General features: G+C 53.6%; 7 protein-coding genes and 1 non-coding gene across 8 annotated transcripts; all 8 read right to left on the reverse strand.

Moving 5' to 3' along the window:
• Positions 1–362: 362 nt before the first annotated feature.
• On the reverse strand, positions 363–3,400 carry BO94DRAFT_627988 (putative ab-hydrolase associated lipase; the record flags this gene model as incomplete). Its single annotated transcript, XM_025617453.1, has 4 exons — positions 1,368–3,400; positions 865–922; positions 510–792; positions 363–444 (listed from the first exon to the last, which is right to left on the reverse strand). Exons 1-4 carry the CDS (start codon positions 3,225–3,227, stop codon positions 363–365), a joined length of 2,283 nt encoding a protein of 760 aa, XP_025463044.1. The 5' UTR covers positions 3,228–3,400.
• Positions 3,401–3,573: 173 nt separating this feature from the next.
• Positions 3,574–5,792, reverse strand: BO94DRAFT_539400 (sugar porter family MFS transporter). The gene is made up of 4 exons (XM_025612700.1): positions 5,331–5,792; positions 4,949–5,277; positions 4,437–4,898; positions 3,574–4,389 (listed from the first exon to the last, which is right to left on the reverse strand). The coding sequence occupies exons 1-4, from the start codon at positions 5,426–5,428 to the stop codon at positions 3,698–3,700; spliced, it is 1,581 nt and encodes a 526-aa protein (XP_025463045.1). The 5' UTR covers positions 5,429–5,792; the 3' UTR covers positions 3,574–3,697.
• Positions 5,793–6,952: 1,160 nt separating this feature from the next.
• BO94DRAFT_t279 lies at positions 6,953–7,040 on the reverse strand. The gene has a single exon. It is a non-coding gene; the product is annotated as a tRNA-Glu (tRNA).
• Positions 7,041–7,486: 446 nt separating this feature from the next.
• Positions 7,487–9,522, reverse strand: BO94DRAFT_589882 (putative manganese ion homeostasis (Fr); the record flags this gene model as incomplete). The annotated part of the gene is made up of 2 exons (XM_025615979.1): positions 7,487–9,133; positions 9,205–9,522. The coding sequence occupies 2 exons, from the start codon at positions 9,520–9,522 to the stop codon at positions 7,487–7,489; spliced, it is 1,965 nt and encodes a 654-aa protein (XP_025463046.1).
• A 106-nt stretch (positions 9,523–9,628) lies between these two features.
• On the reverse strand, positions 9,629–10,065 carry BO94DRAFT_254699 (uncharacterized protein). The gene has a single exon (XM_025606456.1). The coding sequence runs from the start codon at positions 9,963–9,965 to the stop codon at positions 9,735–9,737; it is 231 nt and encodes a 76-aa protein (XP_025463047.1). The 5' UTR covers positions 9,966–10,065; the 3' UTR covers positions 9,629–9,734.
• Positions 10,066–10,165: 100 nt separating this feature from the next.
• On the reverse strand, positions 10,166–12,200 carry BO94DRAFT_525951 (cation diffusion facilitator family transporter; the record flags this gene model as incomplete). The annotated part of the gene is made up of 5 exons (XM_025610335.1): positions 11,887–12,200; positions 11,782–11,828; positions 11,635–11,721; positions 11,264–11,578; positions 10,166–11,239 (listed from the first exon to the last, which is right to left on the reverse strand). The coding sequence occupies exons 1-5, from the start codon at positions 11,963–11,965 to the stop codon at positions 10,166–10,168; spliced, it is 1,602 nt and encodes a 533-aa protein (XP_025463048.1). The 5' UTR covers positions 11,966–12,200.
• Positions 12,201–13,502: 1,302 nt separating this feature from the next.
• On the reverse strand, positions 13,503–15,675 carry BO94DRAFT_608496 (glutamyl-tRNA synthetase; the record flags this gene model as incomplete). Its single annotated transcript, XM_025616562.1, has 4 exons — positions 13,503–14,441; positions 14,580–15,377; positions 15,433–15,535; positions 15,587–15,675. The coding sequence occupies 4 exons, from the start codon at positions 15,673–15,675 to the stop codon at positions 13,503–13,505; spliced, it is 1,929 nt and encodes a 642-aa protein (XP_025463049.1).
• A 761-nt stretch (positions 15,676–16,436) lies between these two features.
• On the reverse strand, positions 16,437–17,226 carry BO94DRAFT_550295 (uncharacterized protein; the record flags this gene model as incomplete). The annotated part of the gene is made up of 2 exons (XM_025613487.1): positions 16,437–16,772; positions 16,846–17,226. 2 exons carry the CDS (start codon positions 17,224–17,226, stop codon positions 16,437–16,439), a joined length of 717 nt encoding a protein of 238 aa, XP_025463050.1.
• Positions 17,227–17,632: the final 406 nt, after the last annotated feature.

Genomic DNA, 17,632 nt, shown 5'->3' on the forward strand with positions numbered 1-17,632 from the left:
ACTCCCTTTTCCCCTTCCCCTCCACCGTCCTCGACAATACCCCCACAGGCTCATAAAACCCCCCATTGACCCTCTCCCTCCCCCCATCCCTCCCCGTCGCAGCCCAAAGCGTATTCCAACACCCTTCATCAACACCTACAAACCTCCCCAAATTCGTCACCCACGTAAACGCAAACTTCCCCCACCCCAACCCATCCACCAGCCCCGTCCTCACCACCCCCGGATGCACCGCCACGACCTCCACCCCTGGGACCCGTCTCCTCAATTCCCTCGCATACAACAAATTCGCCAATTTACTCTGTCCGTATCTCATCCACGATCCACCAAACTTACATTCCATAGTCGTAGTCAACCTATCGAAATCAATCCCACAGGATGGATGCATCTGCCACCCCAACGACGTAAGAATCACTATCCTCGGAGAGGGCGAAGACCCCCGTAGTACTGGAAGTAAACACCGAATAAGAAGCGCATGACTTAGATGATTAATCCCGAATTGAGACTCATACCCATCCATCGTCAGCTCAGGCGGGGTGGCCATAACGCCGGCGTTACAGATGAGGACATCGAGACGGGATTCGCGGGATAGGAAGGTTTGGGCCGCGGAGTGGACGGAGGCAAGCGAGGTGAAGTCGCAGGGGAGGAAAGTTATGCTAGTAGTGGTATTGCTCGTGTTGCCTATCGAGGCGATCAGGGCATCCGCGGCGGGGGCATTACGGCCCGTGATGTAGATTTTGTTGGCGTGGTGTTGGGCCAGTCGGAGGGTGGTGCGGGCTCCGAGGCCGGCGGTGCCTGTTTCTTCGCTTTAGTTGGGTGTATATGGTTGTGGGGGTATGGGGTTGGGGTGTAGGTATGGTGACGTACCCCCGGTGATCAGAAAAACTTGGCCTGTGAGGTCGGGAATGTCATTGTCGGGGTTAAACTTATCCATGGCGGATGGAGATGGGGATGAGTACCTGCGTGCTGGTTCTAGAGTCACGACAAGCGAGGTACCTTGAGGAAGTTATATTGGCATGCATCCCCGCCTTAGGCAGCGAGGGCTGGATATCCCCCGATCCTGGTAGCCAATCATCACGGTCCGCTGCATTTAAGCAAACTGCCAACGGGGACGCCAGGAATTTTAGTCGCCGTTAGTTGGGTCCATGCTCGTAAATTACGGGTTCGCATTGGCTCGTTCGTAGCGTCGGAGTTAGATACTACAACCGCGATGACACCTGATGGAATCATCTGCACCCCGGAGCCATTAAGCATTAAGAATATCAATCGTCTATGTACAACGCCATCCGGTTATCCGTCTATCCACATCTAAGTCATGGTCGTCATCATTCATCGTGGCTCAGCCACACTCCCCGCGGCATCCGGCATACGGTCCGTGCCTCTTGCGGCATCGTCTGCCAAAGAACCTGCCGCACTTCCTGGCCCACCTGGTCGATCGCATCCATCGCCCACAACACATCCAAATGCTCGTAGTCTTCGATCACCTTCGCGTGCACCACCTGGACGTGTGGCTCGCGCCCGTTTTGGAGACGGTGCAGCAACCGTTGGCCGTCCACGAGACCATCCGATCCCGCAATCCACAACGCAACCGGAGGGGCCTGAGGGCCATACCAGGCCGTGTCGCTGCGGAGTGCAGATTCATGGCCCCGCTCCACACGATGATCTTCTTCCGCCTCCGCCAGCGTGACCTCGCGCGTGGCTAGAATGCATTTCTGGCTGGCAAAGCATTCGCCGCCCAACCACCACCGCATCGCCTCCGCGCTGACATACACGGGCGCAAACTGGAACATTCGATCGCGGAGTCCCCGGTCCCAGCGTGCATCCTTCCACCCAAACAGGAACGAGAACACGTAGTATCCCAGGGTGCCGTAGATACGCGGGTGTAGCCGGCGGTGCACCGTCATCATGAACGGGATGAACGCATGGATGCCAAAAAAGGCCCGGAAGACGATGGGCGGGATAATCCGCATGAAGCGAAAGTAGACTCGTTCAACCAGGGGACCAGCATATACGGCCGGCGCAAGGGCGCAAAACACCGAGATCCACTCCCCGAGCTCGGGCCGCTGATCCTTGGCCAGCGCGATGAAGGTCTCCGCGCTGCCTTGCGAGTGGCAAACGAGACCGAGTTTCTCAAAGCCCGTCTCGAAGAGCACCCGCGAAACAAGCGCCGGCAGGTCCAGCACGCCCATCTGCTGGATGTTCCACGTCCACATCCGCGGGTCCGACTGAGACAGCATTGTATGTTCCGGCACCATGCCGCAGCGATTGTTTCCGAGCCAAACATCGTAGCCCGATTTGCAGAGAAAGAATGCAAGACTGTCGTCATCGTTGGCACAAAAGGCGCCGGCACTCTGCAGCAGTCCGTGCATCAGGAGAACGGGGTATTTGCGCGGAAAACGAAAGGTCTCGGGGCTCTTCTGGCCGGTGAAAACGTGTGGTCCCCGAGGGCGCCGGGCCTTAGGAGGCAAGGGGGTGTATTCCTGCGGGTTGTAGACATGCCATAGCGTGAGAACGAAACCATCCTCCGTCTGAACTTTGAAGGTCTCCACGTCTAGCCCAACCCGTCTAGCGTAGTAGGCCACATCGCAGACGATCGGATCCTTGCCCCCTTCCAGGGGCGGGCATTCATCTAGTCCCTCTTCGTCCACCTCCTTCTCTTGTCGGTAACTCCACCTCCGGAACGCCTGGTTGCGCTCAACTCGTCGTGACCGCTCTTCCGCATCAAACTTTCTCGGTGTGGGGGAAGCCTGTCCACCGATCTTGTGACGGAGTTGCGAGACAGAAGCGCTGGCGGTGTGGACGAGGGCGCCTAGGATGACGGTACTGAGGAAAACGAGGGACAACACGAACGATACGCATCGAATAATGATACACTGAACGGAGGAAATCAAGGAGGGTGGGCCGTAGGATGGTAACGGCGGGAACAATGGGTGTGCAGCATCAGTCGAGGTGCCCTGCTGGTTATTCCAAGAGACAGGTCCCTCTTCCCTCAACAGCGGTTCAGTAACCGTTGAGGCATTTCCCTGGTCCTCACCAACCGGGCCCAAATCCTGCAGCTCGTACCCTTTCTGTAAGGATAGCCCCCCTGAGTCAATCGCTGGAGGCTGTCCGATCGAGCCGACTTGAATGGTGGTGTCGAAGTAAGGGGGCTTGTCAAACACGCGTGGGTCGGGGCCGCGGGCGACACTGGAGGACAGGCCCTCGTCGGGATCGCAGTCGGAGATGAACATGGTGGTTCAAGGCACAGTCATGAGCCGGAGGAGAAGAAGGAGGGAAAGGGCCTCATTTTCTCTCGGCGGGGAGGGGCAGGAGGGAGAAATAGGGGATGGCGATCGAGGCGAAGCAGACGATCTGGGGTCGCAAAGCCGCCATGATGAAAGACTCCCCCAAAGACACTCCCAAGAATAGGCCCGGGTCACGTGGAGTGGGCCGTGCACGTCACCCCGTGGGTCGGTGGCACCCAATTAGATACCCTCATCAGCCGGGTGATCGTTGCCTCAGGCTTATGTACACTCTCAGGCAGCCAGGCACTCGAATGGTCACGGTGACGTGAAGGCAAAGTCTATCCAGTGAGAACACGCAAGCAGAGATCCATATTAATCCATCAGATTCATATCCATCATGTCATACGCTAAATACATCATATCACGCCAATTATATCAACAGGAAGAGAAGCACAATCCAACAATCTTCAAAACCATTAGGCCTCCTCAATGTGATGCGCTTCGCGCTTCACCGGAAGTTCACCCTCCACTTCGCTGACGCTGACCCCGGCCTTTCCGGCATCCCCATCGAACTGCGCCGAGGGAACCCACCCAGGGGACCGCCAGGCCGCCGACACCGACGAGTACAGCTCGTCCACCTGCTCCAGGCTGAGTCCCTTGGTCTCGTAGATGCACGTGTATACAAACACACCCGCAACGAAGCAGAATCCACCCCAGATGAAGAAAACCTTGGACTGGAGGTTGGCGTTGCCCGGACCAGAGTCCACCATGTAAGGCGTGGCGTATGCGATCGCCCAGTTCAGCAGCCAGTTCGTGGCGGTCGTGATGGAGAGGCACTTGGCGCGAGCCTTCAGGGGGTACAGTTCACCCGTCACCACCCATGCGACCGGGCCCCAGGAACTGGCAAAGAAGAAGATGTAGATGCAGACAAAGGCAATGAGCACCTTGTTGGCCACATCGGAGGTGGCCACCATGCCCACAATAGCCACGATCAGCTGGCACACGCACATGCCGACCGCGCCGAACAGCAGAAGAGGCCGACGACCCCATTTCTCAACCATGTAGAGACCCGGGAACGTGGACACCACGTTGACAATGTTGGTGATGAGGGTGATGACAAAGCCGTTCGAGATACCGGAGCGCTCGAAAAAGGTCGTACCGTAGTAGACTGAAGAAGTTAGACAGGCGTCGCAAGAGCAGGGAAAGAGTGCTTACAGATGAAATTGACACCAGCCAATTGTTGGAGCCCCTGGACGGCGCACCCAGTAGCGAGACGCTTGCCCAGGGAGCCGCGCAGGATGTCTCGGAAGCTGGCCTTTCCGAGGCTCATTTCGTACTCGTGGGAAGCCCGAATATCCGCCAACTCATTGACGAGGGCCGGGTCATCCACATCCATGCGACGGAGCCGAGCGAGCGCCTTGGCAGCAGCCTCGTGGCGATCCTTCTTGATCAAGAAGCGTGGCGTTTCAGGGAGCACGCTCATCCCGACCACGAGGATGATGGCCCATGCGAACTGAAGGGCAACAGGGATCCGATAGCAGCCCGTGTCCATGCGGTCCTTCGTGGCATTGTTGACGATCGAAGCGAGCAGCAGCCCAATGGTGATGGCCAGCTGATAGGCGCCAACAATGGTACCACGAATCCACTTGGGCGCGGTCTCGGACTGGTAGAGAGGGACTATCTTACAGTTAGCATGTATTTCGGGTGGAACAGAGCGGTCAGCTTACTTGTGGCAGACAGGAGACCAACACCAAACCCGGCAAAGAATCTGCCAGCAACGAACAGCGGGATCGAGGTTGCTGCGGTTTGGAGAATGACACCGAAGCAGAAGACAAACGACTCGATAATCATAGCGATGCGACGGCCAAAGTAATCCGCCACGGGTGCAGAAGCCAGAGCACCAAAGAAAGTACCGGCAGACAGCAACGACACGATCATGGAAGATTGCGTCGAGGTCACATCAGGGAAGTCATCTGTAGGGTTGATGTATCCAGTGGAGAACGTTTCGCGCCAGTATTTCATGGCGAGAATGCCACTGATGGTTCCAGTGTCGTATCTAGTATATGTCAGACATATGTCAATCTTCATTGACCAAGGAATGAGACATACCCAAAGAGAAGACCGCCAAAGGCAACAAACAAGCCAATGATGATGGCGGGGGCCGCTGAGCCCGCCGCATCATCCGGCTTCTTCAACAAGAAACCCATGGTATGGATAAGTGTCACAGCAATTGAGTAGGATGAGAGTGGTGTGGAGTCAACAGATTCAGTAAGATCGATAGAAGGAAGTCAACCGGAGAAGGCAAGATGATGAGAGATCTATCCTGACCCCAGACCGGGGCAATCGAGGGCTTTTGTAGTCCTTGAGCGGAAGGCGGGGATGGCCTCCCACCAGCCTGATGCTCGCCAGATCCGGCACCCCGACGACCACCACCGGCCGGAATCAGGCTCTGCACGCCACTCAACCACACGGCATCGGGCTGAATGTGTGAACGGGGCCCCAGACTCCGCAGTCTCAGCATGACTCTGGCCCGAGTCTGGAGAAGGACGTTGGCCCGACGGCCAGAAGTGGAGATGGACACGAGGAACCCACCAAATCCCCGAGACCGAGACACGGCCAAGCCGGAGCAAGGCCGCGGACTGGCTGGGAGACATTGGGGGGAAGGACTATACACAACGCGGACCAAAGTCAAATTGAGGCATTTGGCCGAGATCGTCCCGACCATCCACGGGTCCCCAGAGCGGTCTAAGCCACAGAGTTTGTCAGGGTATTGGAATTGGGATAAGACACGCGAGCCGTTGCGGCGAAAAGATTTCAGATGGGCGAGATCTAGAGAGGTCTAGAGAGATCTGGCGAACAGAGAGGCGCAGGGGCAGAACTGGCGAGGCCTGGAGAGGCCGGGAGCGGCCGAGCCAGTCACGCGGGGCGGCCAGAGCAGTCGAGCCCATCGCTGAGGAATCTTTGCCGCCAACCATGTGTTTAGTTCATGTCCTGCACTCTATTTCCGTCTATCCCTCTAGGCCCCATTGGGCAATATCCACGGTCCCTTGATCCTGTGAAATTTAGGGGGAGGTAGGACAGACCCTGTCGGTCCTCAGTCCGGGGATTCTGGGGACCCGAACCGAAATTTTCTTCCATCTCCCACCAGTCACTGGGCTCAGCCACCGTTGCCCTCGGCTGAAACCATGGATTCCGTGCAGTCAACAATAGTATTCAGGGTCAACCGTCTCACCGGAACCGTTTTGGGCAGACTGCCAACACTCCGGAGCTGGCATGATGGCATCAAGGTGACATTGAGTTATCAAACCGCCACCATGACGTGAATCAGATGACGATCCCCATGACTTTCTCACTCTGTAGATTGCAACGCTGGCTTGATTGGACTTAACAATTGAACGCCCGAGATATGCCCGTGCTTGGCCAGCTGCGCAGCCGCCCAATCCCCAGTCCCGACGACCTGATTGCAGCGCTTGAGACGCCGGCGGTCTTGTCCAAACTCTAAAGGAGATAGAGTTGCACGCAGTCTCGACATGGAGAGGATCGGCCGTGGGTGTTGATCGAAGGTTCAGAACATGTACATCGCAACATGCCCAGCAATCAGCCCATGACAACTCTTGGCGATTGCGTAGCAAGTAAACGTCGTCTATGCTTCCATTGCGACCGCACCTGGAATTGACGGACATAGATAGAAACAGAAAATGGGGCTACAAAAAATAAAAAGAAATTGAATTCTCCGATACGGGGAATCGAACCCCGAGCTGCCGCGGTCAAATCTTTCGTTTTGAAAGGCGGCGATGTTAGCCGTTACACCATATCGGATGTGATGGAAGAATGACATCTTATTGTCTACATAGCCTACGTCTGGCTTTGTGCCATCTAATTCATTAATCACCATCTGTATTCTATTGACGAAATAAACCGTACAAGTAGTGCACATTGATTCTAGTCGTTGATATGCGAATTTTCACAGTCTACTCATAGTGCATCAATGCCATTGGTTTCCCGCTGGAAGAACCTCAGATCACTGCAGCAAGACGGCACGGCTTATGACATATTTATTTCTGGTGGACCACGGCCCTCCCGCAATCTACCAGAGTATCTGCCCAGGATGAGACACCGAAACCCAACACTGATGATCACAATCCTGCTTTTACGTGCCAAGTACGCCATCCACCCATGCATGTATGCCGGCAAATATAGAATTAACCCACAGAACCTTATGTACACACTATATACCGACGCGCCAAACCAGAACTTCGACCGGCCTACCATCGCCAGATGAGAAACAAGTACCAACAAAGCACGATTTTGGCCACCCCCACAACCGACGCAAGGAATTCTTCCTTAATCTGCGCCGGCTTCGACTCACCCCCCGGGCGCCGTGGGCCGCCGCGCGTTGGCTTCCACTTGGAGCTCTCGGCGTCATCCTCATCTGCGCTCGCGTAAGTAGCGTACAGGGGAGGTGCATTCACCGCACGGCTGGCCAGCCCGCGCGGCGACGGAAACGTGGAACTAGACGTACTGGAAGAGGGAGTCTTGTATCGGGCCGGGCGCGACGGTGGAGCCGAGCGATGCTCCGACAAGGGGAGGATGGGATCGGTGGGACCAGCCCGGGATGAAGGGTATTGTACAATGATCGTGGCGCGGACAAGCAGGGCACAAAGGGTGAGGCCAAATATCAGCCCGTAATAGATGAAGATGGATAATTGGTCGGGGAGAAGACACAGATGGTTCTGGAGAGTACGACCGGCATTGGAGGTTCCAATAGACTGCCCAGTGACCTGGTCGATAGGATTCCACAGGCTGGTGAGTACAAACCCCGGTTGCCGGATCCCCATGGCCCAGGATAGGCTCTTTACTGTAATCTCCTTGGGAGATCCGCTGAACTCATGGTGAGAAATCTCGCAGTAGTCGTGGTCGTCCCCCGAGTACATTTGGACCAAGTTTGGCCCCACCTTCGATACGATATCCCGGGAGATGGCCGGGGTCAGGACATTCTGATACTGGTAGCCCCGTCCCATGGAAATGGCGTTCGGTTCATCCTCCTCTAGGTCTTCACCACTCGGGGGATGGCGTTCGCGGTAAGGTCCGCACGGCGTGGCCGGCCGGCGATACAGCGGGACATGCGAAAGAAGGATTGTGGGAAACCCCGTAACCTCGGGCTGGGGCTGGTAATAGACTGACGGTTCCAGAACGTCAACAGCCCGATGCTGAAAGAGACGCCCTTCAGTCTTATTCCCCAGCATGCGCAATGCCTCCATCTCCGCTCTACCCCGATGCGCGCCCATGTGGTCAAGGAAGTCCTGGGTTTCCTTCCAAATGTGTTCGTTTGGCTGCTCTCCATCGCCGGAGCCCGTGCCCGAGCTGCCTGTCTCCGGGTCAGGCTGATCCATGGCGCTCAGCGACACGGTATCGACCGAAACAATGGTATGGTTCCCGATCACGTCCACGCGGTTACTCTTGCCGAAGAAGCTTCGAAACCGATCGCGAACCGGGATCTGAACTCCGGAGCCAAACCCCAGATCGTGATTCCCGGGCAAACCAGTGATCATCCGCCGCCCAATTGGGTCCGCTGTGTGTTCATCGCCCTCATTCCATGTATCAACGAAGATTCTCACAAATCGATGGAACTCCTTCTTCCAGAACCGATCGTTGTACTTCTTGTAACGCTTCTCTGGGCTGGAGCTGGATGCCGTGGCCCATTCCCTACCACCGTCGAAAAGGTCACCCAAGAACAGCACCGAGTCCGGGCCTAGTTCATTCTGTATAGACGAAAAGGACCGCCGAAGATACTGGTCGGTGAATTTGACGGTCAAGGTCGAAAGAGGCCATGGCCGACCGGGGTAGGTGTGAGGATCGACTAATTGCGGGTCGGCGATAAAGGCGACGTGATGTGGCGTTGCGTCTTGAGACTATATCAGAGGAAGATAACAAGTCAGTACAAGACGCGAGGAATAACAACTCATTGGACGTAACCACGTACCCATTTCTCCCAATTGCCCCAGCCGCACGCCTTCACACTGTCCTGGAAGACAGTCCGTTCGCCCCACCATAGTGTGTAAATCCAGAAGAGAATCAGAGCATTTGAGACTGTAAAAATGTGTCTCACGACCCTCTTGAGCAACGACCACACTCCATTCCTGCTACTCATCTCCTCCTGTAGATCCGATGCCCACTGTCTTGCCCATGACGGCAGCAACTGACGCCAATGTCCCGAAACATTCGAAGCTTCCACGGGAGTGCCTCGTCGGGCCGGACGATAGGGATCAGCGGCGGTACTATGCGAATATGAATAGCTCATCGTCGTTGTTTCAGCCTTTGGATGGTCAAGCGCAGCTCTGCTGCATTGCCGTGCCGAGGCTGACACGAGAGGTGGGCAGCTAGCAGTTGGCCAAACTGGATATCATGCTTCGGGAAGCGTTAACGATAGTGAGTAGTTCCGATGAACGAGAGACCATGCGCCCGAGAGAATTAAGAATGAGAGTCAGTACATGGCGATGTGGGAATGAATGGTCAAGGGGGGATCGCCGCTGATGGACGGGGTCCCGTCACGTGGGCCGCGGTCTCGAACTTAAGACATCCATCCCGTTGCGGTGGCCGGTCGGCTGACATGCTACAAATGATTGCGCCAAGATCATCTAAAAAGAGGGTATGCAATGGTTTTGCTAAGAATACAAGTATTAAGAATAGAAGAACATAAAAGGGAAAAGAATGCTGTTCACACCTGCCAGTGACAAGTTTCATCACATGCAGTCATCTAGGAAGTCCACCCAACATGCACCAAGTTTACCTGGGAAGCAATATCAACAACGGCCCGCCCTAACATATAGGTTTCAGTCATACAAATAAGTGGGTATGTTAAACAAGAAGGAAATATTATGATGAAGTGGTAGAAGGAGTGTAGGAACAGGAGGATGGTATAATCGTCCGATTTTTTAATCACCTCACGGTGACTTCTTGGGGCAACACTGGCCACCCCGGGCACACTCCTCGCCGCATTCCAGGAGGCACGCCTGCGAATCGCCGTCGGGTACACTGGGTGTGCGGCTGGGAAGAGTACCCGAGGTGGAGGGTCCGATGCTGCCTGCACGGGCATATGAGGGCGCAGTAAGGGTATCCTCAGCGTCGCTGTCGGGAGCAAATTCCGGCTGAATCGTCGAGGAATGGATTCCATAGGCGTGCAGGCATTTTCTCACCTGCCTGGCCAGACGCATGTAGCGTTCCGAGCCTTCACCCTTGATTTCCGTGTCCACCTGGATATGGATAGAAGCGACAATCTTCGTGTCGCTCAGCTGCCATACATGCAGGTGGTGAGAGCCGATGACACCAGGTAGTCGTTCAATGTCCTCCTTGATGTGATCGATACTGAGTCCATGTGGCACTGCTTGCAGAAGAATCCGCGAGGCAGCCTTGCATAGGGGGATGGCGGAGAGCAGAATGATCACGGTGATAACCAGCGAAATGCCGGGGTCCACGTAGAATCGCCAAGAGTAATCAGTCAGCCAGATGATGAGAGCAGAAACGATGACACCAATGTTGCCCAGCGCATCGCCCATCACGTGGAGGAAGACACCCCGCATGTTGAGGTCGTGTCCGTGGCCATGGCCGTGTCCTTGGTCCCTGGGTTTGGGCTGAGCGTGGTTGTGGGACTTGTGAAGATCGTCATCCCCTGCAGTGTTTCGTCCTCGAGCGGGTACTTCAGCGTCATCGGTATATTTACCTGTACGGTCGCTGTGACCAAGGAGGGCAGACCGCTCTGATGGATGATTGCCTGCGCCCTCTTGTAGATCGCTGTCCGATCCGGACTGCTCATCATCATAACGATTTCTACTGGCCGCGATAATCTCCTGTCTCAGGCTAGCGGGATGCACTTGGATGTCTTCCACGTCGACATATCCACGGGCGGTCGCGCCACTGTAGCGGCGCGAGCCACGGTGTTGGCTGTCGAGGGTCCGGCGTCGGCGAGAATAGGGAGAGGAGGGTTCGGCGTGCTTGATCGGCTTCGTCAGTGAAATATTCTTGATAGTGATGGCTTAACTTACGTTGCCTTGACCATCGGCGTGAACATGGTCATGGTCGTGGTCATGGTCCGCAGCATGCTCATGCTCAATGTCTGAGCCTTCCTCGAGGTCTCCATGGCCATGACTGTGCCCATGTCCATGGGAGTGATCATGGAATAGAACAAGACCAATTATGTTCGACAACAGGCCGAGACATCCGACAATGCAGACGAATTTCGGGTTCTTCACTTCCTGAGGTTCAACCAGTCTCTGTATAGCTTCCAAGAAAATGGATAGACACAAGGCGACAAGGAAGACGCCGTTTACCAGCGCACCAAGTGTTTCCGCGCGTTGCCACTAGATTACCAAACAGTCAGGACTGGATGTAGAAATGCGACCCAGAAGAAGCTTACCCCGTAGGTGTACATCTTGGAGTTGGTTTCGCGATTAGCGACTTTGACGGCCCATAATCCCACACACAACGATAGGACATCATTCAGCTGTGCCAAACTGGTCAGATTTCGCCGTTTGGATTATTCCGAAAAGATGACAAGGCATACCATGTGAAAGGAGTCTGCGACCAGGGCAAGGGAGTGAACGCTATAACCTGTCGGTACCAATGCTGTTAGCAGAGCAACCCACGGCGCACACCCATGAGCACGTACCAGCAATCAATTCTAACAAGAAGAATGCCGTATCGATCGCCAACAGGATTAAGATCCTGTTGGTCTTGGAGAGACCCATGATCGGAGGGTCTTGCGCTCAGAGGCGCGAGATTTGGCGAGAAAAGGGAAGGATGACGGCAGACCCGGTCGGGTGTGATGGTTGTAGTCGCTCACGCACCCAGGCCTAGGGAACAGGATACAAAGGGCTCCAAGAAGGTATGATGAGAAGGGAGTAGGAAGGGAGAAGCAGGGAGATGACGGGATGGAAGGTCGGGTGATAAATAAATCATGGACGGAGTCACGGAAGAGATGCTTGAGCCTTGGAGACTGACCAGAGTCCGGCGGAAGGCCGCCCAGCGACCGGGGCAAAAGTGGCGTTAGTCGCACGACAGGCCTCAGGCTGCCATCCGTCCGTCCTCAGCGGGGTCCAGCCTTATCGCGTCTCCACCCGCTGCTCTTGCCTTCTTCCTCTCTCTCTTTGCCATCCTCTTCTCTCTACCACTCATCTCATCTCATGAGGTCTATGATCTATATGCCATCCAAGGTGATGACAATCCGATGCCAAGTTGCAAGCCCGGAAATTTGACTTCCACTTGGGTAACTCATTGTGCGAGCTACCTGCAGCACCCGACATCATCGAGGTACGACACCGTCCAAGGTACGTGGTACGGACTCCACAGTCACGGGGCAGGCAGCAACCGGATTCTCCACCTTCTCCTGAACTGCTATAAAAAAGTATGTTTACCCCCGTCTGTTGAATATGGCCTTCTCTAACTCATTTGCAAAGAAATTAGGGAGTTTACCTACAATCTAATATCTTGCCGCGCCGGATCATCTGATGATATTACAAGGTTGTGATACACCAGGGTCTTTGCTGTGTGTGCATCATTATGACTCGGAGGAAAGAAATTTTGACACTAATGCAAAAGACTAATGCAGCGGCTAGAACGCCATGGGCGACCGTGAGTGCGCTAGTCCTGTAACTATATGCTGGCTAAGCGAGCAGCCGACCAGGCAGACAAGGATCCATTCTCTGAAATGAAGTCGTTACGAGATCCCAGGTCTACAATCCCGGGTTTTAGCTGGGTCCTTGGATTTCTTACCATCCTCGAACCCATGAGGCAGCCGAGTAGCGTGGGCGAGCTGACAACTAATATGCAGCATGACAGAGAATCACAACTCGGATTGAGTTAGCGTTTCATATCACGGAACGGATCTAAAATCGCTCAATGCTTCGGAGATTATGGCTCAAACACCACCCATAGCTTGATCCACAGTCGCACATTCACCAAAGCAGCTACCTACTCCGTGCTCAATTTTGGTCCAACACTGCCCAGAAGCCTCCAGCGGGGCTTTTCGGGCCAAGATAGATCGCTCCATCCTTTGAGCCGCTACTAATTATCTAGCGATTTCTTGTCCTAACCAACATCTGCTGGTACGCCTCCGACATCAAATACACTTGAATGGAAGCGAACCCCACGCAGCGGAGTATAATTGTTCTACAAGTCCATTCTGCACCTAGCGGAGTAAACAAAACATAGAATTCAGTTTGTACCGACGCAAGTTCAATCCTCCTCAGCCCGATAAGACATGAATGTCGGTCTATACTCCAGGCTTCAAACGTCTCTTCCAGTGGGGATGCTGAACATGACTGCCGGCTGGCCATTGCGCCATGGTCGGTCGACTCGGAAATAGCCAGTCCGATCGAACTGTATTATGTCGTCTTCGCAAAGATCCATAACGTTGCAATCCGCCCAAACCTCTGTTCGTGTTTCACTTGGAGCTGTCAGATACGATGCAACGTCTTCGTCCTTCTCAATCTTTTCCTTCGTGATGAGATAGTCGAAAGCATACAGCTCAGCAGGAACCATGTTTGCGGACTCTTTGGCCAGCCAAGTGATCTTCTTCTCGGTATTCTTTACATCCGATTGTAGATCTAGCTTCAGTCGCAAAAGTGATACATCGCCGGTTCGAGAGTCTGTGGATATCTCGGTGACAATTGCGTTTCCCCAGTTCATCAGAGTGACCACCTCAAACTCCTTCAAGAGGCGGGCGTCGTCTTGGCCAAGGAGTATCTCATTGGTGAAGACGACTTTTTTCATTCCCAGCCCAGGGTCCTTGTGTTTGGGTATTTCAACAATGCTATTAGCGTCGATTCCGGCTACCCATGCGGTTACGGCTTTTGCCTTTGGGATGGCTGTGTAGCGAGCTGCTATCGGATCAATGTGTTTTTTGTTTATTGCCCATAGCTTGGTCCAATCCATATTGACGATGTTCTGGCTCGGTCCTTGTTCCAGAATGAACTGTCGCAGCGCCGATATCGTGCAGCCTCTCCGACGAACCCCGCGCACCGTGGGCATGCGAGGATCATCCCAACCCCAAACAGCACCACTCTCAACAATGCTAGTCAGCTTGCGCTTAGACAGAACCGTCCGGACTAAGTTTAGCCTTGAGAAGTCCCAGATTTCCACCCGTCGGAGGCCCATGGCGTCTTGCATCCAGCGATATTGAGCGTTTCGGTCACGATACTCATTTGTCCTCAATGCATGCGTCACCTGCTCAATTGAGTCCATAAACGGGGCGCAGAAATCTTAAGTTGGGTAGATCTTCCAAGCTGTTCCTGTGCGATGGTGCGGTTGATGGTTGCAGCGGTAGATGACGGGATCTCGCAGCGCCTTGTTCACATCATTTACCGATATTTTTGCACGGATGCACCACTGCTGCCCGTCTTCAGTCCCAGACTTCATCGCTTCAAATCTTGCGAGGCTCTTGTCTATACTCATGGTGCGACAGACACTGGCAATTCCCCTCTTTCTCTGATCGCGCATCACCTCCAGGACAGTATTGTCGGCGTATGCATTTCCCGCTTTGATAAGCTCCACACACGCCTCGTACATTGGCTGGAAGTAATCACTAGAATATGAAATGCGATCCGGTACAACGCCGAGGAGCGAAAGATCGTGCAGGATTGAATGTTGGAACTCCTGTGATTCTTTGGAAGGATTTGTGTCATCAAACCGACAGATCAGGGTACCTCTTCTGGCCCCGTACTCATGCGCGAAATAAGAGTTCAACAGCGCCGCCTTTGCATGGCCGATATGCAGATATCCTGAAGGCTCCGGAGGGAAGCGACAGACGATCCCATTCTCCATGTTGTTCAAGCCAATATTGTAATTCGCACCTGCCGCGCTTGCTGCAGCTTTCCTTTGTCGCGCATGGCTCTGAAACCCCGCCACCGCCTCCGTTATCCAAGGATTGGTGTTCTCGATAAAGGAAAACCACCGGGAAATATTGAGGCTATTCCGTCTGAGCCCGACAATCGCAGGGTTACCGCGAAGCGCTCCCCAGATGACAATATCAGCTAAGGTTAGAGAGTACCCAACAATGTAAGAGCGCAGGGTGAGATGCGATTCGAGTTCCTCCATTGGTTTACACAACGCCTTGTAATGACCAACGGCAAATGAAGCACGCCGTTTGAGCCATTCATCCACCTAACAGCAATCAGCTCACAGCACAAGAACACCCCTCTCAGTGAAATGGGCCTACCTCAATTCGCTTCCTAGAAAAGCAACCCTCCATCGCTCTGTAGAAGAAGTCCAAAATCGCTTCATCCACTATACACTCACCATCATCCGTAACAACCTCCAGACTATTCCCTGAATCCAAAGAAACCACATCCTCAAAAATAACACCAACTTACAACCCATTACGCGTCGCATAAGCCGCACTTAACACAATGGGAAGTACAAGAGCGGCATTAGCCCGAGAAGCCACTGTAAGAGTAATCATGATGCTGAATATACACAGAGAAAGAGGGGATGTGAAAGCAGTACAATTTATATTATCTGGTGATCGACGTCTTGAGTCATAGTCATGGATGGAGGCTGTGAACCCCGCAGCCTTGACAGGGGTGCGGCGCTTATTTGGTTCGGTTCAATTCAATTAGCCCCGTGAAACCTTGCAGGCGCTCCACCAATGGGAACGTGGATATGGTCTAGAATGTTATCCGATCTTTCGAGCATGTATGAGTCAACACAATCTACCCAAGGGGGAGGGAAAGCAAAACTATACCTCATCAGACAAAAATGTACGAGATATTTGAAGACTCGAAGAATTCAAAAATACTGATATAATGAATCGCCTACATAACAGGCTCAAGTCCTTTTTATAGGCAGATGTATGCGTGTCCTAGATTACCAACCTAGGTATATACGTAGGGTGTCTTCAGTCCGCGCAAGGCAGCTGGAGAATGCGCCGCATTCCCGGTCCTTATCGAAATCTTTCTACAACAGTTAGTAGAGTTATCTATTGGCGAATTGCCTTATGAGTCACTTTCCCTCATCCCATATGTTCTGTTTTATCTAATCAATTTGATATGTGTAGCTAGGCCTTATGATTATGACGCGTAGACCGAAATGAGCTTTACTCTCTCTCTCTTTTATAATATTTGTTTTTCTCCAGTGGTGCAGCCGCGTTATCAACCATGCTCGTATGTAGACGCACCGACGAACTACCTGCAGGCGATCAGTGAGGACAATCCAGCCTTAACCTCAAGGTGTATAAGGCGGCGGGGGCGACCGCGACGACGCTCTCTCGTAGTTATGATGCATCGCCGTATTGATCCCCCTTCCCATATTCATCCCCGCATAGCCATTGCTGGAGAAGTTGTCGAAGAATCTCGTTGGCGTCATATCGTCACCCATATACAAGCGTCCTGTAGATTGGTTGGTAACCGTTGAGCCTGGGGGATTGAAGATAAACTCCCGACTAAAGATATTCCCTCTTAGGTGATCGATGTCAAACGCCCCCTCTGAACGGGACGCCCCCTCTAGCCAATGACTCGCATCCCTCACCTCCAGCACGAGGTTCTCCGGCAATGGCACGATCTAGGGGGAGAACCAGTCAGCCAAATTCATCGTCAACCAACTTCCAATAAACAAACAAACAAGGAATACTTACCATCCCATTCCGCGTCTCCATCACCACATCCCCCTCCTGCAACTTGCCCACCAAAATTCCATTTCGCCAGACCCCGTTCTTCAGCACCATCCCTGAGAAAGCTGTCCTCAACAACACACAGTTTTCCACCTCGCATTCGTTGAGCGTGGATCGATGCAATGAGCTCCCAGAAATAGTAGATCTATTGACAGTGCTCCGTTCCACCCAACTATTCTGCTGAATAGTGGAATTGGTAGCAGTACTACGGGACGCCTTAGACCCCGCAAGTAATTTCACATTGCGGAGAGTACTTCGGTCTGCCTGAGAGCCATTGAGTGTGCTACCTATGGTCAAGGACCTGGAGCTGGTGAAGTTGGCGCTGCCGAAGGTTTGGAAGGCCATGGTTTCGATTGAAAGCTGGATCGCAGAGCGAAGCGATAAGTTGAAATAAGGGGCGAGATATGCTGTTGCCTATCTGTACCTATCCTCTTAGGATCGGTAGGACCCAACTTGCAGTGAATTCTTGATGTGTATCAAGGGTTGCCTGAATGGGTAGTGGCTCAGTATTAGGCCGCAGGAGCCTGCTGACTGTGGATCTGATCAGGGTCACTGTAAATGTTGAACAGATTCAGATGTCCAGTGAGTAGATGAGCGGACTCAAGCAAATTCTTATAGACAGAGCCATGGCCTACATTACCTACCCCTGATAGGAGTGTTCCTACATACATGGAGGACCCGTCCGAGATATAGGCAACTTCCACAATAACTGTCAGCCGCCTTTTATCTTGAAGAGATATCACCCGCCATT

Source organism: Aspergillus sclerotioniger, assembly GCF_003184525.1.
Source record: "Aspergillus sclerotioniger CBS 115572 chromosome Unknown BO94scaffold_35, whole genome shotgun sequence".
NCBI classification, from domain to species: Eukaryota; Fungi; Ascomycota; class Eurotiomycetes; order Eurotiales; family Aspergillaceae; genus Aspergillus; species Aspergillus sclerotioniger.